The sequence below is a fragment of the Pipra filicauda genome, unplaced genomic scaffold (genome assembly GCF_003945595.2).
Source record: "Pipra filicauda isolate LSUMZ 115617 unplaced genomic scaffold, ASM394559v2 scaffold80_size11013439_pilon, whole genome shotgun sequence".
NCBI classification, from domain to species: Eukaryota; Metazoa; Chordata; class Aves; order Passeriformes; family Pipridae; genus Pipra; species Pipra filicauda.
In genome coordinates, this window is record NW_024104987.1 from 385588 (window position 1) to 406555 (window position 20968).

Genomic DNA, 20968 nt, shown 5'->3' on the forward strand with positions numbered 1-20968 from the left:
GGAGGCTCAGCTCGCAGCCCAAGCCCTCGGCAGCAGAAAGGGGGTGCAGCATCCCCCCTTCAAAAGCAGGACAGCAGGCCCTGTCCACGTTCACCTTTATTATACATTAAGGTCATGGATATTCCAGTTCTTTGATCCCTCAGGGCCAGCACACACAGAGGTGCACACGGCGGAGGGGCTGGTGCCCGCAGCCCCTGCACACAGGGTGGTGCAGGGCCAGGGGGCTGTGAGGGGCAGGGGGCTGCTCAGCCCTGGGGCAAGTGAGGCTGCAGAGCAGCATGGGGGGATGCCCCCACAGAGGCTGGGTCTGACGAGGGCACGCTGTGAGTGAGCGAGTACTGGGTCCTCGAGCAGGCGTTGCTGGGCCCTGCCAGAGCTGGGGCTGGCTGGGGTGCATTCCCCGCCCTCATTGGTATGAGGCACAATCCCTGAAAAGCCCAGCGGCTGGAAGCGCTGGGGAGTTTTGGCCAAGCAGAAGCAGGGTGTGGGAGGTCAGGAGCAGGGCAGGGGGTCCAGGCTGAGCTGGCATTGGTGGGGAGCATGGGGGCCAGAGGCACTGAGGGAGGATAGGGCCTCACCCCCACTGCCCTGAGCCCAAGTCCCACAGCCGCAGGGGCACCAGCCCCCTCAGCCCTATGTGTTCTGCAATGAGGTACAGAGCCAGGCAGCCAATCCCACTCCTCCCCGGGATAGCACAGTCCTGTTCCCGGTGCACGTGAGGGACAGGGCTGAAGGGGGCAAGGACAGAACTCAAGGCCAGAAGTAGGGCAATAGGAAGACAGCAAAAAACCCCCACAAGAAACCCAAAACCAGTAGTGCAGAGGTAATGGAGATACTGAGAATGGGGGTGAGAGGAGAGGGGAGTCTGGGGGGTTGGCCACAGGTGCTGGCAAGGCACAGGAATGGGGCCAAAAGGAGGGAGAATGGTGCTGGCCCCAGAGAGCAGAGAGAGGTTCTGGGATCTTGGGGGTGACCCACATGCTCATCCCTCTGGGGTGAGGCAGGGCCCCATCCCTCTAACTCAGGTGGTCACTTTGATCCCAAAATATTTGCGCAGCTGCTCCAGGAAGAGAAAGGTGAGAACAGTCTGAGGAACGAGCCGGACAGCAGCAGGAACAAAGCCCTGGAAGGGGATAGCAAGAAGGGGGAGAGTCAGTGTGTGCCTGGCCCTGGTGCTCCTGGCAGTGGCACGAGTGGGCAGGCATGGGGCAGCGCTGGGTGGGCACACAACGCGGGCTGCAGAGCAGGGACTGCTGCACCGCGGCCACCACAGGGCACACAGGTCTCAGCATCACATGCCAGCCCATCTGCTCTACACATGGGTGCTGGCACCTGCCCTCCATTTGGGAGCCTGATGGGTGCAACAGCGCCATGGCTGCAGTGCCTGAGCCCAGGCTCTGGGGCGAGGCCAGGGCTTGTGTTACCCTGGGGCCAAGCCCAGGCCAGGTGGATGAAGGCCTTATGCGGGAAGCAGCCAAGCCACCACAGCAGAGCCTGGAAGGCCCTTGTCCCAGGACTGTTCTGGATGGCAACCTCTACTCCCAGCCGGGCCCAGCCTGTCCCACCCCACGCACCCCCAGCTACATACCTTGTAGAAGGCGAGGGGTCCGAGCTTGGCAGTTTCCATGGCACAGTGGACAACACCCTGGGGCGGGAGGGTGAGAGATGAGGTGGGAGGGGCTGGGAAGCAGAGGCCCCGTGTGTAGAGAGGGGAGGATGAGCAGCAGTGAGGTGGGCAGGGTGGGTGACTCACCTGGTACTCCCCATGGGAGTTCATGAGGCGGGTCTTGAGCACATCCAGGGGCTGGCACAGGAATGTGGCACACCCGCCCTGCAGAGAGTCATCGGGGAATCAGAAGACCCCGGTGCCACCGACTGCTGCGGTCATTGGAGAGACCCAGAGCCATGTCTGGGCCCAACACCAGGCCAGGAACCTCCCAGAGCCACTGTGCCCAGCCCTGCTCAGTCCAAGCCCAGAGTGGTGGCTCTGGCAGCCCCAGCCTGGCACCCTGAGCCTCACTGCAAGCAAACCAAGCCCCGGCCCTGCCCCCCCAGCCCCAGCTCTGCTCACGGCAATGAAGCTGGACAGGAAATGAGTGACAATGTTGTCTGACAGCAACCCAGTGGCGAGAACCAGCTGTTTGGCCTGGTCATAACAGGAGAGCTGCAAAGACACTGTGAATCAGTGACATGTTCCCCTTTCTCACCACACTAGGGACCACCCCAGTCCCTCCACCAGGCACCTACTGCCCAGAAGAGCTGTCCTACCTGCCCAATGGTGACGAGGGCCCCACGGAAGGATGCCACAGTAGCTCCTGAAAAGAGTTTCTTCAGGCCCTCTGTGGACAGACAGATGGGGATCAGCATAGTCCTGGGCCATCACTCACACCCCATTCTACCTGGAGCCTTCTTCCCTGCCCAGGTTATGTCCCAAACTCCTTGCACAGCCCTCCTTAAAACACACCACAGCAAATAGGATGCAGGATAGGGGAGTCCTTCAAAATGGCCCAACCTCCTCCCTGCCTCTGCTCATCCCCTGTCCCACCTGCTCCACCCTCCTGCGCTTTTCCATCACACTCCTGGCAGGTTTCCCTTTCCCACCGAGTATGGGCAGGCTGCCAGGCCCTGCCAGCCCTGGCCCAGCCCCTGCACCAGCCAGACAGTGTGGTGGTGCCAGGCCCTGCATGCCCCTGGGCTCCCCAGCCCCAAGGGCATCCCCCAGCCCCTCTCCCTGCCCTGGCTGAGTGAACTCCCCAGGTCAGCCTTGCCCCGGCTCCCTAGTGCCTGTGAGGACACCGGAACGGGCCCACCCACCCGGCTGGCACGGCCTCACCTTCCCGGAGGACACGGTACATGCCGTCCAGGGCATGGGAATAGCTGGAAGGAGCGAGAGGGGAAGGGGTCAGGAGCCGAGGCTCCCCAGCACGGCGGCAGCCCCGCCGCTCTCCGCGGGCACCGGTGGCTCCCGGAGCGGCGGCCCCGGCCCCGATCCCGCCGCCCCCGGTGCCGGTGCGGTGCTGCCACCCCGCGGCCACGCGGACCCCCGGCCCCGGGAGCGCCGGTCCCTTCCGACCACCTCCCCGCCGTCCCAGCCCTCACGGCTCCACAACTCCCCAGCCCTCTGCCTCACGCCCCTCCCCGCCTCAGTCCCCCACTCACTTGCGCCGCTGAGCCGGCGGCTGCTTCACGTCGTTCTGCATCCTGGAAGGCAGAGCACCGCAGGTGAGGGGGGGCCGGTGGCCGACTGTCCCCCCCAGCACCAGGGACTCCTGCCCAGGGTAGTGGGATTGTGTTGCCCGTTTGCAAATGGACAAGAACGCTGCCTCCAGCCCCACTCCCCCCAAGGGGCTGTCACCGAACAGCAGAACAGCTCCAGTCATCCTGAGCACAGAGCTCCTGGGCCACTGACCACTGGGCAGGCTCGCCGGGAATGATGACGGGAGCACCCAGCACTTCCCACCATTCCAGCTGCTGTTGTGCACCGGCCACAAACCCTGTCATACAGAGAACTGACCTGACGTTCACCATATCAGCCGGGGTCCCCACGAACCCACCAGTGAAACCTGTGGCAAAAGAAGAGCTGGGTCAGGGGAGTGTCCAGCCTGAGGGAGCTAGGGCTGAAAGCCCCATTGCCTGGCTCACCTCCTGCTGCAGCCATCAGCACTTTCTGGTAGAAGGGGGGAGGCCCCTGGCTGCCCTGGCCCAGGTGTTTCTTTGCGGTCTCATAAATGCCAAAGCGAGTCAAGGAGTATGTCATCTGGAGGAGAGGGAAATGAGCGGCTGTGCCCCTGGTGCAGGGCAGCCCGTCAGCTCCTGGGGCTCTGCAGCGCAGCAGGGGCTCTGTGCTGGCCTCGAGGGCCCAGGGGCCAGCAGGGCACGGTGGCACTCACCTGCCGGCACAGCGAGGCGCTGAGCCCATTGTAGAGAGCAAAGAAGCCATCGGTGCGGATCACATGCATCGCCATCCCCATCATCCGCATCTTCACCTCCTGCTGTGTCTGCAGGTGGACCTGGGGCAGAACGCAGCAGCGTCAGCTCAGCGCTGGGCTAGGCAGGGATGGGAGTGCACCAGGCACCAGAGCAGGCACGAACGTGAGCACGTGTCAGGCTAACGCGTCAGCATCGCCCAGCAGCCAACAGCAACAGCTCCAGGCTCCCCACACCTGAAAAGGACTTGGAGACTGGCCCAGCCCAGCACCAGAGGGCTGGAGGCAGTGAGGGAAGGGGAGTGCCCAGGTACCCGCCCACAGCCCTTCCCAGGCCCTGCCCTCAACATTAAGCTCCAAGGTGAGGGGTGGCGCCTGCTTCTCCCAGAAGGATCCTGGCCCACCTCAGGGTGGGGTGGTCCAGCAGCACCTGAGCGAGTGAGTGCCCAGTATGGGTTTGCTCAGAGGGACGCAGTCGGGTCAGTGAAGTCACAGCCACGCAGGGCAGGGCGTCAGGCCTCCGGAGCCACTTCCCCTCCTCCCCAGTGCAGGAATCGCAGAGGCAGGAAGAGAACCCACAGCCAGCCAGATGCTCTCCTTCCCTCCTGCAGCAGCCCAACACTTCCCACCATCACCAGGGGCAACGCATGGCAGCGGGAGTCGTGGGGGGCCGGCCTGGACGCACGGGAGCTGTGTCAGCTGGTGCCAGAGCATGCTCTGAGTGCTGCAAAGACCACATGTAGGTCAAAGGCCCCAGGAGATAAGGAGAGCAAAGAGCTGCTGTCGGGGGACCAGGCCTGGCTCCTGCTCCAGAAGCCCCGGCACAGCTGGGCCGTGAGACACACCACAGGATGCTGGGAACAGCTGCTGTCTCCCACGCGGGGCATCAGCAGGGGTGCAGGAGCCTGCCTTCAATGCTGGCAGGTGGATTTTGGATGCCAGGGACCAGAGCTTGTGTCAGGGACCAGTGTCAGGCTGCAGGCAGCCTGGGGCGGAGGAAACGAGCAGGCAGGTCAGGCAGAGTCATGCTGGGATGCGCTCCACTGCCTGCAGTCCCAGGGCTGCAGGAAGGGCAGGCAGGCGGGCAGGGGAGGGACTGGCCAGGCCGTGGTCACTGTCGCACAGCCAGCAACCCGTGGGTGGCTGGTGGCTGCAGAGAGCCGGCCTAAGGGCACAAGCACTGTCCAGGCTGGCTGGCTGGGGCCAAGGTCCAGAGGGGTAGTGAAGTGCCCTTCGTACTCTGCCCTGCTGGATCCTGAGGCCTCCTGTGCCTCACCAGGCCTGGTGCCAGCCCCTGCTGGGGAGCTCTCGGCCAAAGGTAGGTCCATGATCAATATTCAGATGTGAACCCTCTGGCAAAACCTAGCAGTGGGCTAGACTGCTCACAGCCCTGTGCACTCAGGGGCTGTACATCTGCAGGGGACAGCAAGGGGACATGGCCCAAATGTCACACCCGTCACGCTGGCTCAGAGACAGATTGAGAGGCATGTGTCAGACAAATTCCCTTTCTTAGCGCCTTGCCAGGGCATCCCACACGAGCTCCCATGGGCTGGCAGCCACCTCCACTGGGCAGACAGGGCACAGCAACAGGCTGAACACTGGGGAGGCAGCACTCCCTTGCCAGGGCTGACTGCTCTCCTGTGCCTGTGCCCAGTACATCTTCCCCTTCCTCCATGCCGTGGGGTGGGAAGGGGCTGTCTGTCCCAGCCTCACCCATGGGCACAGCCCTGGGCAGGGCAGGCCCTGGCCTGGGCTGGATCTCCCGCTCCCCCTCTGCAGCCTGCCCGGCTGCCAGGCTCATCGCCGCTTGGCTGGCACACAAGGCTCGAGGCAGCGCTGGCACTCGCCCCGTCCGTGGGTGCTGGCAGCGCAGGGCTGCGCGCGGCGCCCTTTGTGCAGCAGTGGGGATGCCAGGTCATCCGCGGCGCCTAGGTGACATCTTGGCCAGAGGGCCCAGAGCCCAGTGGGACAGTGTCCAACACCGCCAGCCCTGGAGTTACTGCCGTGCCCGGGCAGGGGAGGCCAAGGCGTCCTCCACAGCCCCCAGGGCAGACACTCCGAGTTCCCCAGACCCCTCAGCCCCACACATCCGCCCCTTCCCCTGGGCTGGGTCTGTGACCCCTCAGCTGTGTCCCCGGGCCCCAGCGCCGGCTCCCTCCTCCCTGATCCCAGGGTCATGTACCCGCACAGCCTCAAATCGGAAGTCAGCCCCTCAGAACCAGCCCCCGGCAGCTGCTTCCCTGGTGCTCTGCAGCTGTTCTCCGGCCCCGCAGTCACTCTGGGACCCTCACTCCCACCCAGGTCCCTCACAGCCAGTCCCGCTGCTGCTCCAGGACCCTCAGACCTGCTCCCCGTCCCCTCACAGCCTCTCCAGGACCTTCATAGCCACTCTCAGCCCACTCAGAGCCACCTCCCCTCCCCTGGTAGCCGTCTCCTGGTCCCTCACCCACTCCGGGACCCTCAGACTCGCTCCGCAGGTCCCCAGAATGGCTCCCTATCCCCTCGCAACCTCTCATGGACCCTCACAGCCACTTCCAGCCGCTCAGAGCCACCCCCTGACCCCTCACAGCCGCCCTGGAGCCCCCAGACCTGCTCTCCGTCCCCTCACAGCTGCCCCCCGTCCCGCAGCCCAGTCCCTCAGACCCGCTCCCCGTCCCACCGCAACCCCTCCGGGACCCCCACAGCCACTCCCAACTCACCCTAACCCCTTCCCCAACCCCTCCCAGCCGCTCCGGGACCCTCAGAACCACTACCAGCCCCGATAACCGTCCCCCCAACCCCTCCCCGCCGCACTAACCGCCTCCCCATCCCCTCACAGCACCCCCCGCACCACCGCAGCCATTCACAGCCGCTCCGCGCTCCTCAAACCCGCTCCCTATCCCCCTAAACAGCCTCCCACACGCCGTCAGAGCCGCCCCCCCGGCGCGTCCCCCCCTCACCTTCAGCAGGTCCAAGGGGTGGGTGCAGCAGGCGGCCCCGGACGACGCAAGGCCGCCGAAGTACCAGCGCGAAACGCGCTGCTCCGCCATGGGAGCCGCTTCTGCCACAAACCACGCCCCCTTCCGTTAAGCCACGCCCCCTTCCGTTAAGCCACGCCTCCTCCCGGTACCGGAGGGGGGGCGGGCCCGGCCGTCGCATCCCCGGCCCGGGAGCGGCGCGTACCCCCCCAGCCTCGCGGGCGGGGGCTGCCGCGGCAACCCCAGGCTCCGGAATCATCCTTCCCCGGCCTCCACAGCCCGCGGAAGTGGTTTCTTCCCGTTAATAATTAACGGGGATTAACTAACGGGGAGGTGAAGGCATCTGCAAAAAAGCGGCGCGAAGAGGCAGGGGATGCGCGGGTACAAACAGCAGCGTTACCAGTGCACACATGCAGAGTGCGGGGATAATCAGCAGCTCCAGAGTACTCATTCCCGCCCTGCCCACATCTCCACAGCCTATGGAAGTGGGTTCTTCCCGTTAACAACTATCGGGGCGGTGAGACCATCAGCAAAAGGCAGCGTTAAGAGGGGGCGATGCCATGAGGAGGGGGGTGATGTGCTGGCACAAACTTCAGAACCTGAAGGGAGCCTACAAGAAAGATGGAGAGAGACTATTTAGGAGAGCCTTGACAGGACAAGAGGGAATGGCTTCACACTGAGAGAGTAGGTTTAGGTTAGAAAATAGGAAGAAATTCTTCCCTCTGAGGGTGGTGAGGCCCTGGCACAGATTGCCCAGAGAAACTGTGGCTGCCCCATCCCTGGAAGTGTCCAAGGCCAGGTTGGATGGGGATTGGAGCAACCTGGTGTAGTGGAAGGTGTCCCAGCTCATGGCAGGGGTTGGGATGAGATGATCTTTAAGGTCGCTTCCAACTCGAACCATTCCATGATTCTATGAAAGAGCGACGTTACCAGTGTGCACATATGGAGCATGGGGATAATCAGAGCTGATTTGGGAGAGATGAACCATTTTACATGTTTTTTTTTTTATATTTATAAGGTAGAGTTCATGGTGATAGTGGAAGGAGGCAGCAGCTCTGCCAAACCACAGTGTTTTTTGGGAGAGCACTCCCACCGCGCCATGCGCTTGGAAAGGTCCGGGCTCAGCGTGCCAGTCCCTCTGGGGTGAGACTACTCCAGAACAACAGTCCCTCCTGCTGCCTCCAGCGCCGCTTTGATCTTCTCTGCTTCCTCCTTGGAGGCGTTTGCCTTGATCTCCTGCGGAAGGGACTCCACCAGCTTCTTTGCCTGTGGGAGGGACAAAGTACGAGGCTCATAAAGTGCCTTTCACTAACCAGATTATCGGATTTAGAGCCATGAGCCTGACCTCTGCTTAAGATGACCAGGGAAACTCACTGACCAGTACAAACCCCAAGACTTTCACTTGAACTATGGCACATCCCACCGGAAGGGATGTGGGCAGCAGTATATCCACTGGGAAACCTTTTCCAGCGATTCGCTGCTCTTAAATTCCTCCCAGCATGGGTGTGGTGCTCCCAGATGTGCACCTCTGGCCCATGCAGGAGTGGGTGCAGGCAGAGGCCCATGCAGTGACCTACTAAGGCAGTGGCTGCCTGGCACTGGGCCGGCCCTGCTCAGTGTCTGTGTTTTGGTTCACATACTTGTGCCAGCAGGAGGGGAGGCCGGTGCAGGGTTTGGACACAGCTACATCGGGTAAAACAGAGCTTCAGCACAGACTATACTTGGAACACATTGTTTTGACATTTTAGGGGCTTTCTAAGCAAAACTACTGGTACTAAGCAGCAGTGCAATACTTAAGGCAAGCTGAAAAGCTGCTGAGCTGATTTAAGGAACTTACAACAGTGCTGCTGTAGGGAGGGAAGGGAGCCTGGGGGGACAAGCCCCTGCTGCGGTCAGACCTTCCTGCTCTTACACCCAGCACCAGTGAAGCTATTTGGCTCCTTGAAACAAACCCCAGCTGGTTCCCAGGTAAGAAGCCACAGCTCTCTGCTGCGGCTTGGTGCGGCTTTAGTGCCCACCGGACTGGCTGCTGCTGGCAAAAAGGTTTTGTCCTTTTGATTCCTGCTGGGTACAGCGACAACATATCTGTGGTGGCAGAAAATGCTTTTTTTTTGCTGGGGTGAGCAGGCACGGCCAGTGCTCGGCAGGGCAGGAATGCCTTCACTCACCAGGACAGGGTTCAGACAGGAGCCTGTTCCAGCTTGCTCCATGAGAACAGGCAACACAACCCAGGTTATTCATTTCAGAACCCTGCTCACCAAGGCATGACTCCATTCTAAAGCAGCCCTGGTCAAGGGAAGCAGCTGTTCCTGGCGCCTGGCGGGAGGAAGAGCAAGGCCCGAGCCAAGCGGGATCCACACAGCAGCAGTCACGGGGCAGAGGCAGCACATTCCCAACCCAGTCACACCCCAGACTGGCAGTGACACAGGGTCAGTGTCTGCTGGGAGGCTCTCAATGAGCTTCCTGAACCGAGGATGCCCTCAGTCCAGTGTGTGCTGATCACACACCTGTCTCATCACGCAGTTGTTGCCGCAGGACTGACCCGTTTGGGTCCCACCAGCACTCAAAGTCCTCACTAGCCATGCTCTTCTCTAAACCATCAGGTCACAAAGAGATCCCCTGCAAACCTCATTAAAACACCTCAACTGGATGGCTATAAAATTTACAACAAATGTGCATCAACTCTACTTTGAACACAACTTCTGCAGGCAGAAGCCCTGTCAGCAGCCAGCTGTTTTGTGTGTGTGTTTTAACCAAAGGGCCAGGCCGGGTACATCACACCGGGGTTTGCCTGCAATAGCCGGCACCTACAAACAGCTCGTCCGACAGGTGCCACGTGCTACCCCGAGCTCATTTAGCATCAGCTCTCCAGTTAATTATCTGCTGATTGCATCCATTACAGGGTTTGCTATTTTCACGTTTGCTTCGGACCAATAATGGATGAACAATTTTCAGAGGAATCAGGCTGACAGTCAGGTAATTATCCCTCTGGGGCAGCCAAACTTGCACCTGTGCCACCGAGCTTCTCTGTTGGCTTTGCAACAGGAACAGGTCAGAAGATTATCTGCAAACCTTTCTGCTATTCCAGAATACAATAAGAGCAGACTCTGCAATACTCAACGCTGCAGTTGGATAAATGGAAAGTGCTACTATTAACCCCAAGATATGGTAGCATCACCCAGTGGAGAACTGCAGTGCGTTAAATACTTTGCCAGTAGCAGCTTCATCACCCAACCTGCTGAGCCCACACCCTGGCTCAAGGGCATGAGCTCAGATGCTGCCCAGGGCTGTAAGAGGCCTGGTTTCCTCCCAGGAAAGAGGAAGAAGCATCACCTACAAAAAGAAGAGCCCTGAAAAGACCTGGAAGCCTGGATTGAAAGATGTGTGATTTAGAAAAGCTCATCTAAATTCAGAAACACATTGGTTTTGGGAAAGGCAAGCCAAACCGAGCCGTAGTGAGGGACTCCTGAGCTCTGCAGGAAAGCTCACAGCAGCTCTCAGGTTTGGAGAAGCTGAGATTGGCACGAAGGACTCTGAGGTCTTTGCTCTAGGTCTCCTCCTTCATCCTCCCACTTCTGCCAGGGGAAAATGCCAAAGACACAACCAAATCTTGCTCCCCACTTTGTCCATGCCTCTGCACTGAGGCTCACACAGGCAGACTGTGCTCCTGCACACACGAATACAGGCTCCCTTCGGACAGAGAGCCGACTGCTGGACCCACGTGGGCCTGGGGGCGACACACCGGAGCCTGGGACAGCCCCTGCTCACCTGCACAAGGTTCACTCCCGGCACGAAGTTCTTCACCTCCTTGATCAGCTTCACCTTGTCAGCGGGTTTCAGCTCCGTCAGCCGGACGGTGAAATGTGTTTTCTCTTTCTTGAGCGGGACCTCCTCCTCCTCCTGGAAGCATCAGGAGCGCGGTGAAGCCCCGCGGCCAAGCCCACCAGCCCCGCCCGCCGCCCGCGCGTGGGGCCCCGGGGCCTCACTCCCGCCCCTCTCGGTACCTGCGGAGCCGCCTGGGCGGGCAGGGCGGACACGGCGGCCGCCGCGGGCATCACCCCCACGTCCGGGATCTTCAGCGTCTCCTGCGGGAAGAGCAGCGGCACCGGCGGCCGGTCAGGCGGCGCACGCGGCCGGGCCGGGAGGAGCCGGGTGGAGCCGGGCCGCCCCCACACCCACCTTGAGCAGCGCGTTGAGATCGGCCACCTCCAGCAGCGTGAGCCCCGCGATGTCCCGCACCAGCTGCCGCACCTTGGGCGAGTACTCCTTGGCGGCCGTGTCCAGCGGCGCCCCGGCCAGCGCCTCCGAGCGCCGCGCGGGGCCGGTGCCGAGCGCCCGCAGCCCGGCGGGGTCGGGCGGGGCGCGGGGCGCGGGGCGCGGCGGGCGCGGCAGGCGCGGCGGCAGCAGCGCCCGGCGGGCGGCGGGGAGCGCGGCGGGGAGCACCGCGGGCAGCATGGCGGCCCCGAGGACACCGAGCGCTCCGCCCCGCGCTCCCGGCGGGCCCCGCGCCGCCGCTCCGGAGACACGGCCGAGAGGGGCGGAGCGAAGCGATTTGCCCTGGGAGGTGTAGGCCGAGTCCGGCAGCGTCGCCCCCCAACCCAGCACACGAGGCCGCAGCTCGTTCCAACGCTTTATTGTCACCGTTCGCGCTCGGTCTCCCCCGCGAGGGGCGGGGACGGGACGGGCCCGGCCCGGCGAGGGGCCTCGGGCCCGGGAGGGCACTGCGGGGAGCGGGACTCAGCGGGGACAGGGCGAAGCTGGCGCCGAGGACCGGGCAGGGCTAAAGCGCTGCTCCTTCGGGGCCCGCGGCCACAAGTCCCGGGGCAACGGCAGGGACCGGGCGAGCTCCTGCCCGGCCCCAGGGGCCGCCGGCTGCCAGGGAGGACTGGGGGGGGGGGGGGGTGAGCCGGGGGCAGCAGCCCCGGGCAGTCGGGGGCAGGGGGCTGTGCCCCTGCCGCTTGGTCCCCAGAGCCTGCGATGGGAGCCTGGGGCACCACTGCCCCCGGACATGGGGCCAGGGGACAGGAGGAGCAGTCGAAGTACAGAGTGATTCTGGATGAAGAGTAGTGTTACACAGGACCCCCAGGGTCCCCCATGCCCTGTGGCCTTGATCAGTCGAATGAGATGAGCTGGGCCTCTCCGCTGCCCGGGGGCTGCTGCCCGGGGGCTGGCGCCGGTGGAGGCTGCTGCTGGGGGGGGCCCCCGGCTGGGGCCACCTGGAACAGACAAAGTGGTTTCATTAGCATGTGGCTTCATCAGCACACATGCCCCACTGGGTTCTGACCCCCATGGGGCCCTCACCCCCTGGGCTGGTGGCACTTACCTGTTGGTAGAGGGGCTGTTGCCCAGGCATGTAGGACTGCTGGGCTGGAAGGCTGCTCAGAGCTGCATCCTGGCCTGGGAGGGCAGACATGAGACCCTGTGGGAAAGAGGGGGTGGGTGTCAGAGGGGCCAAGGGACACGCAGCACCCGTGGGGCAGTGGTGACAGATCCCAGCCTCTGCCAGGCCTCCTCCAGGACGACTCCATAGGCTGGAGCCCACCCACACCTCATCCCCCCCATGCCCAAGTGGGGAACACTCACCTGCATGCCGTAGGGCTGGTAGCCCATGGAGACGGACTGGCTGCCCATGTAGCCCATGGCACCCGACTGGGGGGCCTGGGAGATGGCCGGGATGCTCTGCGACTGCGAGGCTGCGCTCTGTGGGGAGAGCCTGGTGAGAGGCGGCGCAGGCAGCGATGGCTCACAGCTCCAGCCAAGACCCCAGAGCCTGGAACTGGCTCCGACCCCAGCCCGCTCCCGCAGTGAGAGCAGCAGATCTGGAGGTCTGGGACCAACCAGACCATCCTTCCTCCTGCTCAGAGATCCCGTTGATGAGGTGGGGTACACTGCCCCAGGCCCCCAGCCCCCACCTCAGCAGGCCACAGGCTGTGCTGCCTCACTTGCCTGGTAGCCCTGCGTGGGCGTGGGCTGGTAGGACGAGTATGCTGGGGTGGTGGTGGGCACTGCTGTCCCCTGCTGAGCCCCCTGCCCGCTGCCGGCCCCTGGCTGGTACATGTAGGCATTCACCATGCTGGGATCTGGGCAGAGAGGGCAGAGGTTAGAGCAACCACCTTGGCTCACCCCCACCCCTGTGGGATGAGCTGCCCAACGTACCAGTCCCGGTGACGGGCATGGCGGCGTATGGCCCTGTGCCTCCCTGTGCAGCCTGGTTCATGTACACGCTGTGCATGGGAGAGCCTTCCACAGAGCCAGCTGGGCTGAAGGTGCCAGGGAAGCTGGTGGGCCCAGAGGGCTGGTATATCACCCCGCTGGCTGCCGGCATGGCCTGGAGCTGGTGGGAGAAGGAAAGCCAGCCTTAGGCTGCAGGCCCTGGGACCTGGCAGGAGGGTTCCTGGCCCAGCAGCTGTACCTGGGCATAGGGCAATGAGAAGGCTGGCATCTGGGCTCTCATCTGGATGGTCTGCTTCTGCTGCTCCAGGCGCAGCTGCCTCTCCTTTTCCTGCTCCTGCAGTCGCTGGATGGCCAGCTGACGCTGCATCTCCAGGTACTCCTGCGGACACGGGACTGTGACGGCTCGGAGCCAGGACACTACAGACCCCCTCCCACTAGGACAGCTGTCCCTGTCAGCCCTGGGCTGATCCATGGCACAGGCAGGCCTGAAATACCCTGGACACGCTTCTCTGCCTTACCTGCTTCTTCTGCCTCATGATCTCCAGCTTCTGGGCCAGCTGGATCTGGCGCTGCCGCTCTGCCTCCTCTGCTGCGCGGCGCAGCTTCTCCTGGTGCTCCTCCCGCAGTGCATTCAGAGCCCCACGCGCATCCCGGATCTGGGCCAGTTTGTCCTGCAGGCCTTCGTAGTACACTGGGGAGGGAAGGGACAGGCTCAGGGACATGGGGACAGAGCATCAGACCACCCCTGCACTCCTCACTAGTCTCTGGAGAGGCTGCGTCACAGGAATGCCAAACGCTGGCACTGGGGAAGCCCCGGCAGCTGCCCGCCCACACCCAGGGCCAGCAGCTCCCCCAGCTCCCACGCACGCCTGCGCTCGTCCAGCTGGTTGAGCAGCTCCAGCAGCTGCGGGTGCATGTTGTTGATGGACTGGAAAAGGGACAACACGGCGGAGTCATTGGTGATGCTGCGGCCTCGCATGTGGTTGCTCTTCATGCGGTTGACGAACGTGGTGACTGCGTTCTGCAGTGCCTTCAGGAACTGCTCGTGGTTCTCCTCAGACTCGCCATTCTGGTACTGCTGCTGGAAGGAAGGACGAGGCAGCCGATAGCCGTGACCCCCCGGTGCCAAGAGCTGGCAGCCAGCCTGCAGAGCCAAGGAGTCCGGTGCTTCTTGCCCCTTGGCAGGTGCCAGACCCAGGTCCGGGCCCTCTCTTACCTCAACCACCCCGAGTGGGGTGGGGTGGGCTTCCCCAGGCTGCGCAGTCGGCTCTGTCAGGGACAGGGGTGCTGACGGCGTGGGGCTCTTACGAACCTCCTCTTGTTTCTTCTCCCAGTAGTTGCGGTTCAGGTACCGAGCCAGCTGCCAGGAAGAGAAGGAAGGTGAGCATTGCTGCCTCGTGGAAGCAAGCCTGTGCCACAGACTAACAGGGCTGAGATCCTTACCTCTGGGTCAATGTCCTCAGCCAAGGGAGCAGAGGAATTCTGGGAAGAGACAAACAGGGAAAAGCAGTTCAGAGAAACCAGAGACCCCCCAGGTCCCACACAGATGTCTGGATCGGACCTGGCCATGTACAACCACCAGTGCTGAGCACCAGCAAGAGCCTCAAAGGGGACACACGCTACAGCTCCGGGAAGCAGCAGAGGCACCTAAATGCCACCTAGGAACAGACCTTCTTGCTCAAAACACAGTGAAGGAGCATGGCGTTGAATGGGGCAACTATTTTCCCTCAGAACGGGATTAAACTGGACACAAGCAGGGCAGACTCGGGCTCGGGAAGTGGCCTTCATGCCCAGGGCTCCCATGGACGTACCACGGGCGGGGAGTAGAGTGTGCTGACCGGGGGAGCCGATGACGTGACAGGGGTGGGCTCAGCCTTAGGGTACATGGAGTAGGTTGTTTTCTGCCTCTGCAAAAGAGAAAATTGCCAACTCAGGGACTGTCCAGACTCCTCCAAACCAACTGCAACACGGCCCATGCCTGGCTCTGCTTTCACCCTCTCATTCCACAGGCCCTGCACCTCGCTCATGCCAGGACATGCCCAGAGATCTGTTATGGCCCAGTACACCTGGGCTGAAGAGCAATGACCCCTCCCAGATCCCAGCAGTGCACAAACCATTCTCTCCTTCTCCTCAGCCTCTGACTGAGACAAGGCAATAGCCAGCTGGAGCTCCTCTTCCTCTTGCAGAGCTGTCTCGTCGCGCTTTGGAGGCAGCTTGAAGTGAAAAGATGAGGAGGTGGTCGGTAATGGGGTCAATAAACAGGTCAGGATCACCAGATCACCTACGGGGCAGCCACTCACCTGGGACTGCTGAGAGAGAGGGCTGGTCAGGTACTCGGGGGGCAGTTCGGAGGTGGCAGCAGCTTTGCCCTCAGCCTTCCTGCAGTGAGAGGTGACAGTGTGGACTGAACACTCCCTCCTCTGCACCAGAGCCCCAGCTCTGCACAACGTTTCAGCGGCAAACCCTGCTCCTGGGAAGGAAGGGGGCCCAGCCCAGCCTGCACGGCCTGGGAAGCACCCTCGCCCTGCTCTGCAGGGAACTGGCTCCACATCATGCTTCCCCCCTCACAGTCCCAGCTCTCGCAAGCAAAGAAACCCACCACCAAGGGTACTGACTTGTTGAGATGCTCATAGCAGGGCTCACAGACTCTCACTTCCTTCTCAATCCCGAACTTGGGGATGGTGGAATACTTGGAGGAGCATTTCCCACAGAAGATCTGCCCGCAGGCCCGGCAGTGGTGCTGTGAAGGATGGGAGACATCAGTGTAGCGGCAAGGCACTCCTTCTCCATTAGACAACACACTCAGATACTCCCAGCATTTCCCTGCCAGTGGCCAGGGAACACGGTCTGTCCCCAGCACATTTCCACACAGAGAGTCCTGCAGGGAGCTCTGCCAGTCCCAAGGGCTGTGCAGGGCCAAGAAACCCAAAGGGGCAGGAGCAGCACCCACCTTCCGCGTCACGACACCAAACTGCACTCGGCACCTGTGACACTCCTCAGCGTCTACCCAGTCTGGAGCCTGTCAGGGTCAAGGGAAATCATGTAAGGAGGGAGTAGAGCCTCAAGGACAGTGTCTGCACTGGGCCTTTCAGGAGCTCCAATGGCTAACAGGGCTCTCGTGCATGGGGGAGAATGGAGGCACTTGCAGCTCAACAGGAAATATTAATCCCCACAAGTTATCCCCTCTTGTGTTCCTTAGAGACTGTGACACTTTCACACTTAGCACAAAGCTCTCTAGGAACGTGTCTGCACAGTGATCACTTCAGCAATGCCTTGCCACGTTCAGCCTGCCAAGATGATGCAAGGCCACCAAGAAAGGGGAATGATGGGACTGACTCCCTGTCCCCATCAGTTCTCCCAGCAAGGTCTCCAGTCTGCATGAAAGGGAGGAATGCAAGACCTGCAGGTTTCGCAGGGAGAGGATGGGAGGGCAGGTCTGTCCTGCAGTGCCAGCTCCCCCCACCACACAGCTCACCCTCTCGGCAGCGAACATGGCATCGCTCTCCTTGAACTCCGGGAAGACATGACCTGCAGGAGAAGCAGAGTCCCATTGTGAAAGGAATCCTCTGGCACAGGGGGGCCTTGGTGCCTGCAGTCTCACGCTATAGGTGCCAGGACAAACACCAGATCCAGCTCAGCACCACCTCCTGCCCTGACTGGTATCTTGTTCTGACACACCAGCATCAGCCTCCCCTCAGCCCCACTCTCAAGACAATCCCTGATGGTTTCCACTATGCACTTATAAGGGACATAAGGAACCTCTGAATAAGGCTTCTTATTTCTCAAGACCTTGAACTGAGCATGGGGGGATAAAAAGCCCACTGGGTGGGCAGGTAGGGCTGTGTGACTCTGGCCTTGAATGGCCAGAGTGTGTCAACACCAGCTTGGGGGGACTGGCCCTCCAGGCTCTGCCACTGCCCACAGAGGTTCTGGTGCACAGGAGGCAGAGGCAGCAGCATGTCCCTGCCCTTGAAGGGGACACTGCTGTCCTGGGATAGGAGGAAAAGCGTCACACCAATACTCTGTCAGAAAGGGGGAGCATGGACCCATCCTGGGAGCAGGAATGAAAGCCTGGGAGGAAGGAACTGCTTCAAAGCAAATCCCACCCCAGAGGACACACTGACTTGCTGTCAGTCTCCCCAAGAACATTTGCACCTCCTGCTGTTCAGGTCTTCTCGCCAGCCCCGAACTTCTGGTTGGGCTGGAGGCCCAGAGCAAGGCACCCCCAATCCTGGGACCACGGGGCTGTCCCATCTCTGCAGTGGGATTCAGTCACTGCAAGGGGTTTGTTGGGTATCAGGCACCAAGAAAAAGCTCAGTGCTGCAAGTCCAGATTTTGCTCACGTAAGGCAGGTCCTGCCAAGGCTCCTGCAGAGCAGAGCTGCTTGGCTAGGTGTCCCCCAACCTGTGCCCACGGTCCTCACCTTCAACCTTCATTATCTGATAGGTGTCCTGCACCACCTTGTACTTGGGCTCATTGCGGAAGGCGTGAGCCCAGGCCTGGATGAGGTACAGGATCTTACTGCGGACACTTGTCTCCACTTGCCTCTGCACAGGAAGGGAGGAGAAAACATCTGAGAAAAAAGCGCCTGAAACCCAAAGGATGGTGTGAACCCCCCAAAGAGAAGCCAGAAATACCAGTCAGGAAAGAGAGACTGTAGAGTACTCATGAGAAACAAGAGCTGTCAGAAACCCACAGTGAGGACGATGCACAACACAAATGACAGACCCCTTCGGCTGCCCCACTGCCCCCCTCGGCAGGAACAACAGAGCAGCACAGACCAACTGAACAGGTCTGCGGCCTTGATACTTTGAGCAAACGCCCAGGGCCAGGCACAGGGGCTCCGGGACCCACAGCAGCCCAGCCCACCCAGCAGCTCCCCTCAAGAGAGCTGCTCATCCCACACTTGGAACACGGCGGGACCTTCAACTGCCCAGAACAGCACGACCTGCCTCGCCCGGGCACTGACGGTGCTGGGGGTGCCTGGAGGTGTCAGCACCTCCAGCCCAGGAATACTCAAAGTCATCTCAGAATGTGACACAGTGAGGACAGCTGGGGCGCCTGCCCTTTGGAGGCAGGGGCAACTGTATCACACTTTCAGGAGCTGGAGAAAACTTGGCAAGCCTATTCTGAGCTCAGCCAGCCTCGGAGATGCCCTGTCCTCAGCTGCTCAAGTCATCGCATCCACATGACCAGCTGCTCCAGAAATGCCCCAGGAAGCACAGGAGCACTGTCAAGCTCCAATTTCAGCCAAGAGCTCAGTCCACACAGTGTGACTTACTGGCAATTCCTGGTGGTCCAACTACTAGAAGATTTGGCAAGATCCTGCATTCCACACATGTCACAGCCCCGAACTTCATCAGAACTTGAATTGTTTTACCAGCATTGGGCATTCACAAGCACCAAAGTTCCAAGTGTGGGAGGAAAAGGGGCAGTTGTGAAACTCCTGAGGCAGGCAAGGACTGAGAGAACCACAAAATCCCTGGATCTGATCTGATCTCCTCAGCCCTTGGAGAGGCTGTGCTACCACACCTGGCTGTCCCACTGAAGTAGTGTTCCCTCCTGGGAGGATATCCTGCATGGAGACTGAGTCAGCCCTAACAGGAAGGTGACAGGAGAGACACCCTGCTCAGTGTGTGAGGTGACAGGGCTCACGCAGCTCATCCTGCAAGGATCTGGGTCATCTGGCTGTTTATTTCTGGTGGAAGACAGGAGCTGTTAGGAAGGAACAGCACGATGCTAACAAGCTCTTGTCTGGGCATTGCTGTTCTGGGAGCGGGAGACAGGAGTTCTCATTTCCACTCCACTCATGGAATTCTCCAGACCAAGGACACACAGAGCTCCTGCAGGCATCAGACTGGTGGTAGCCTGTGACAAATCTTGTCAGTGCCAGCAACCAGGGTCACATCCTGCAGAACTCCTGAACTATTCCACAGGCTGGTGAAATGGCCACAACACAGAGAAAGCTCCTGTTGGTTTTTCCTTTACTGCTTTACCTGCCTGTGTGTCTCACACTGTTCTATGGGAGGGAATTCACCTCACCACTGCCCAGGTCCTCAATGCAGGTGCCAGGCCATCACTTGGTTTCCTTAGCTGTCCCAAGCCAAGTGCTGCATCCAGGAGCATTTATCATGGAGTGGTCCAGGCCTCTACAGCACATTCCTGCCCGTTCACAGCACAGCCAAACCTCTGCTTCCACCACATCTCCTCTTCCCAGAGATCCTCCTTCACTCCCTACACTCACCCCTTCACACCACATGATAGTTTGCTCTTTTCTGGAGTGCACTCCCAGTTTCCCTTCTGTTCCTTACCCAAAAGGAATGCAGGAGAGGACACACACATTTCCTCCTGCTGCTGGTGCTTTTCCAGAAAAAAAATGATAGAAAAACAAATCGATTTACCTTGAGTATTTCCTTCAGCTCCTCCATGGTCTGTTTATTGGCCACCTCGTCATGAACTGTTTGGCCACAGTTTTTAACCACTGACTCCATGACCTGCAATGGCCAAGAACAACATCAGCCCACGGTTTCCTGCCTCCTCTGCAACCCATGGTGTTGCCAGCGCACTGTACAGGCTGAACACAGGGCACTATTTAAGCAATGAGGCACACTGGGGCCGTGTCAATCCATATCCCATGCTGGGAACCAGCTGCCCTTCAGCTCCACAGGGGCCTGGGGGGCCTTTGTTCTCTGGAGAGAACAACTGACCCCAGGGACAGTGGCCCAAGTCCCAGCTTTGCCTGTTCCAAAGCCAAGACAGACCTAAAGCATGAAGGCCCGGCCTGATTATCCCAAAACCTCTGTGCCAGAGCTAGGAGGAGGCTGGCTCCATACTGTGCCCCAGGCAGGGAAGCTGTGCAGCCTGAAGGCAGGACGGTGAGAGGGGACATTCCCCAGGTCCCCGCGGTGCTCCCGGTCCGGTGCTGTTACCTCCAGCGCATACAGGGCCACGTGGGGATTCTTGTCGTTCACTTTCTTCTTGATGGCGTTGACAGCGTATTTCGCTCTGGGTACAAAAGAGAGGACACATCCTCAGGGGATCAAGGATCCTAGGGGAGATCCCACCTGCTGCTGCCAACCCGCCAACCCCCCCTCTGACACGAGGGCACAGTTAGCTCAGGGGTACACAATTCCTTGGAGGAAACTGGGAAGGAATAAGCACATTCAAGCTTGAGTTTCCCTGAGGATTTCAGGCCAGGGGTAACCTGTGACCCCTGAGGTCTGGGAAGAATGTCAGCACATTGAGGTGTGCTGTACTGCCCTTCCAAAGCTCCTGTGGAAGGGGACAGACACGTGTGCTCCCACGGGCTGGCAGGTCCAAGACCCCCGAAGGGTCAGACAGGAGAGCTGTGCCCACAGCGCGTCCGAAAGCCCAGGAGCACTCACTGGGTGTCTCCCTGCCGGATCATGTCGCAGATCTGCAGGATGGATTCCCAGTCCGTCTCCAGCAGGAGCTGGCTCGTGGCCTTATCTGCAAGGAATAAACCCACCGGGATGCCGCGAGCGGCCGCTCCCCGCGGCTCCGCTCCGCCACCGACGTGTCGCGGGAGCGCCCCGGGCGCGGCGCTGTCCCGAGGCTCAGGAATAAACCTCCGATGTCTCCCGGAAGGCACCAGCCCTCTCTCCCCTTTAAGACATCCCGGGGCCCTCGGTAACCTCGGCCCCACCGCTCCCGCTCCTCCCGGCCAGCATCGGGCTGCGGCACCGAGCCCCGGCCCGGGCAGCGCCGTGCCCCGGGCCCGCCCTCTCCGGGGCCGATTGCTGCGGACCCCGGCCCGGGCCCCGCCCCGCCCGCCGAAGGGGCCGCGCCGGTACCGAGGAGCCGCTCGAAGGTGCCGCTGCCGCGCCCCATGGTGTCCTCCCGCCGCCGGCCCGGCCCGACCGCTCCGGCCCGGTCCGTCCCCGCCCCTC

The 20968-nt window shown here is 61.2% G+C and overlaps 3 protein-coding genes across 5 annotated transcripts; all 3 read right to left on the bottom strand.

The window, feature by feature from the left end:
- Nucleotides 1-78: 78 nt before the first annotated feature.
- Nucleotides 79-6955, bottom strand: SLC25A10 (solute carrier family 25 member 10). Its single transcript, XM_027716855.2, has 11 exons — nucleotides 6866-6955; nucleotides 3891-4010; nucleotides 3643-3757; nucleotides 3515-3563; nucleotides 3160-3201; nucleotides 2834-2877; nucleotides 2269-2339; nucleotides 2072-2164; nucleotides 1754-1831; nucleotides 1589-1645; nucleotides 79-1123 (listed from the first exon to the last, which is right to left on the bottom strand). Exons 1-11 carry the CDS (start codon nucleotides 6953-6955, stop codon nucleotides 1022-1024), a joined length of 861 nt encoding a protein of 286 aa, XP_027572656.1. The 3' UTR covers nucleotides 79-1021.
- Nucleotides 6956-7865: 910 nt separating this feature from the next.
- Nucleotides 7866-11353, bottom strand: MRPL12 (mitochondrial ribosomal protein L12). The gene is made up of 4 exons (XM_027717407.2): nucleotides 11063-11353; nucleotides 10888-10968; nucleotides 10652-10783; nucleotides 7866-8149 (listed from the first exon to the last, which is right to left on the bottom strand). Exons 1-4 carry the CDS (start codon nucleotides 11336-11338, stop codon nucleotides 8033-8035), a joined length of 606 nt encoding a protein of 201 aa, XP_027573208.1. The 5' UTR covers nucleotides 11339-11353; the 3' UTR covers nucleotides 7866-8032.
- Nucleotides 11354-11500: 147 nt separating this feature from the next.
- On the bottom strand, nucleotides 11501-20961 carry HGS (hepatocyte growth factor-regulated tyrosine kinase substrate). Of its 3 annotated transcripts, none has more exons than XM_027717379.2 (21): nucleotides 20873-20961; nucleotides 20444-20528; nucleotides 19988-20063; nucleotides 19460-19552; nucleotides 17482-17605; nucleotides 16533-16585; nucleotides 16008-16076; nucleotides 15673-15797; nucleotides 15358-15436; nucleotides 15172-15270; nucleotides 14869-14964; nucleotides 14501-14539; nucleotides 14274-14417; nucleotides 13925-14135; nucleotides 13576-13748; nucleotides 13296-13436; nucleotides 13040-13217; nucleotides 12830-12963; nucleotides 12467-12583; nucleotides 12207-12302; nucleotides 11501-12099 (listed from the first exon to the last, which is right to left on the bottom strand). In XM_027717379.2, exons 1-21 carry the CDS (start codon nucleotides 20907-20909, stop codon nucleotides 11995-11997), a joined length of 2274 nt encoding a protein of 757 aa, XP_027573180.1. In that variant the 5' UTR covers nucleotides 20910-20961; the 3' UTR covers nucleotides 11501-11994. The 3 variants fall into 3 exon arrangements, with proteins under 3 accessions (XP_027573180.1, XP_027573170.1, XP_039246204.1); XM_027717369.2 differs by having other exon boundaries at nucleotides 13925-14138; XM_039390270.1 differs by having other exon boundaries at nucleotides 15172-15436.
- Nucleotides 20962-20968: the final 7 nt, after the last annotated feature.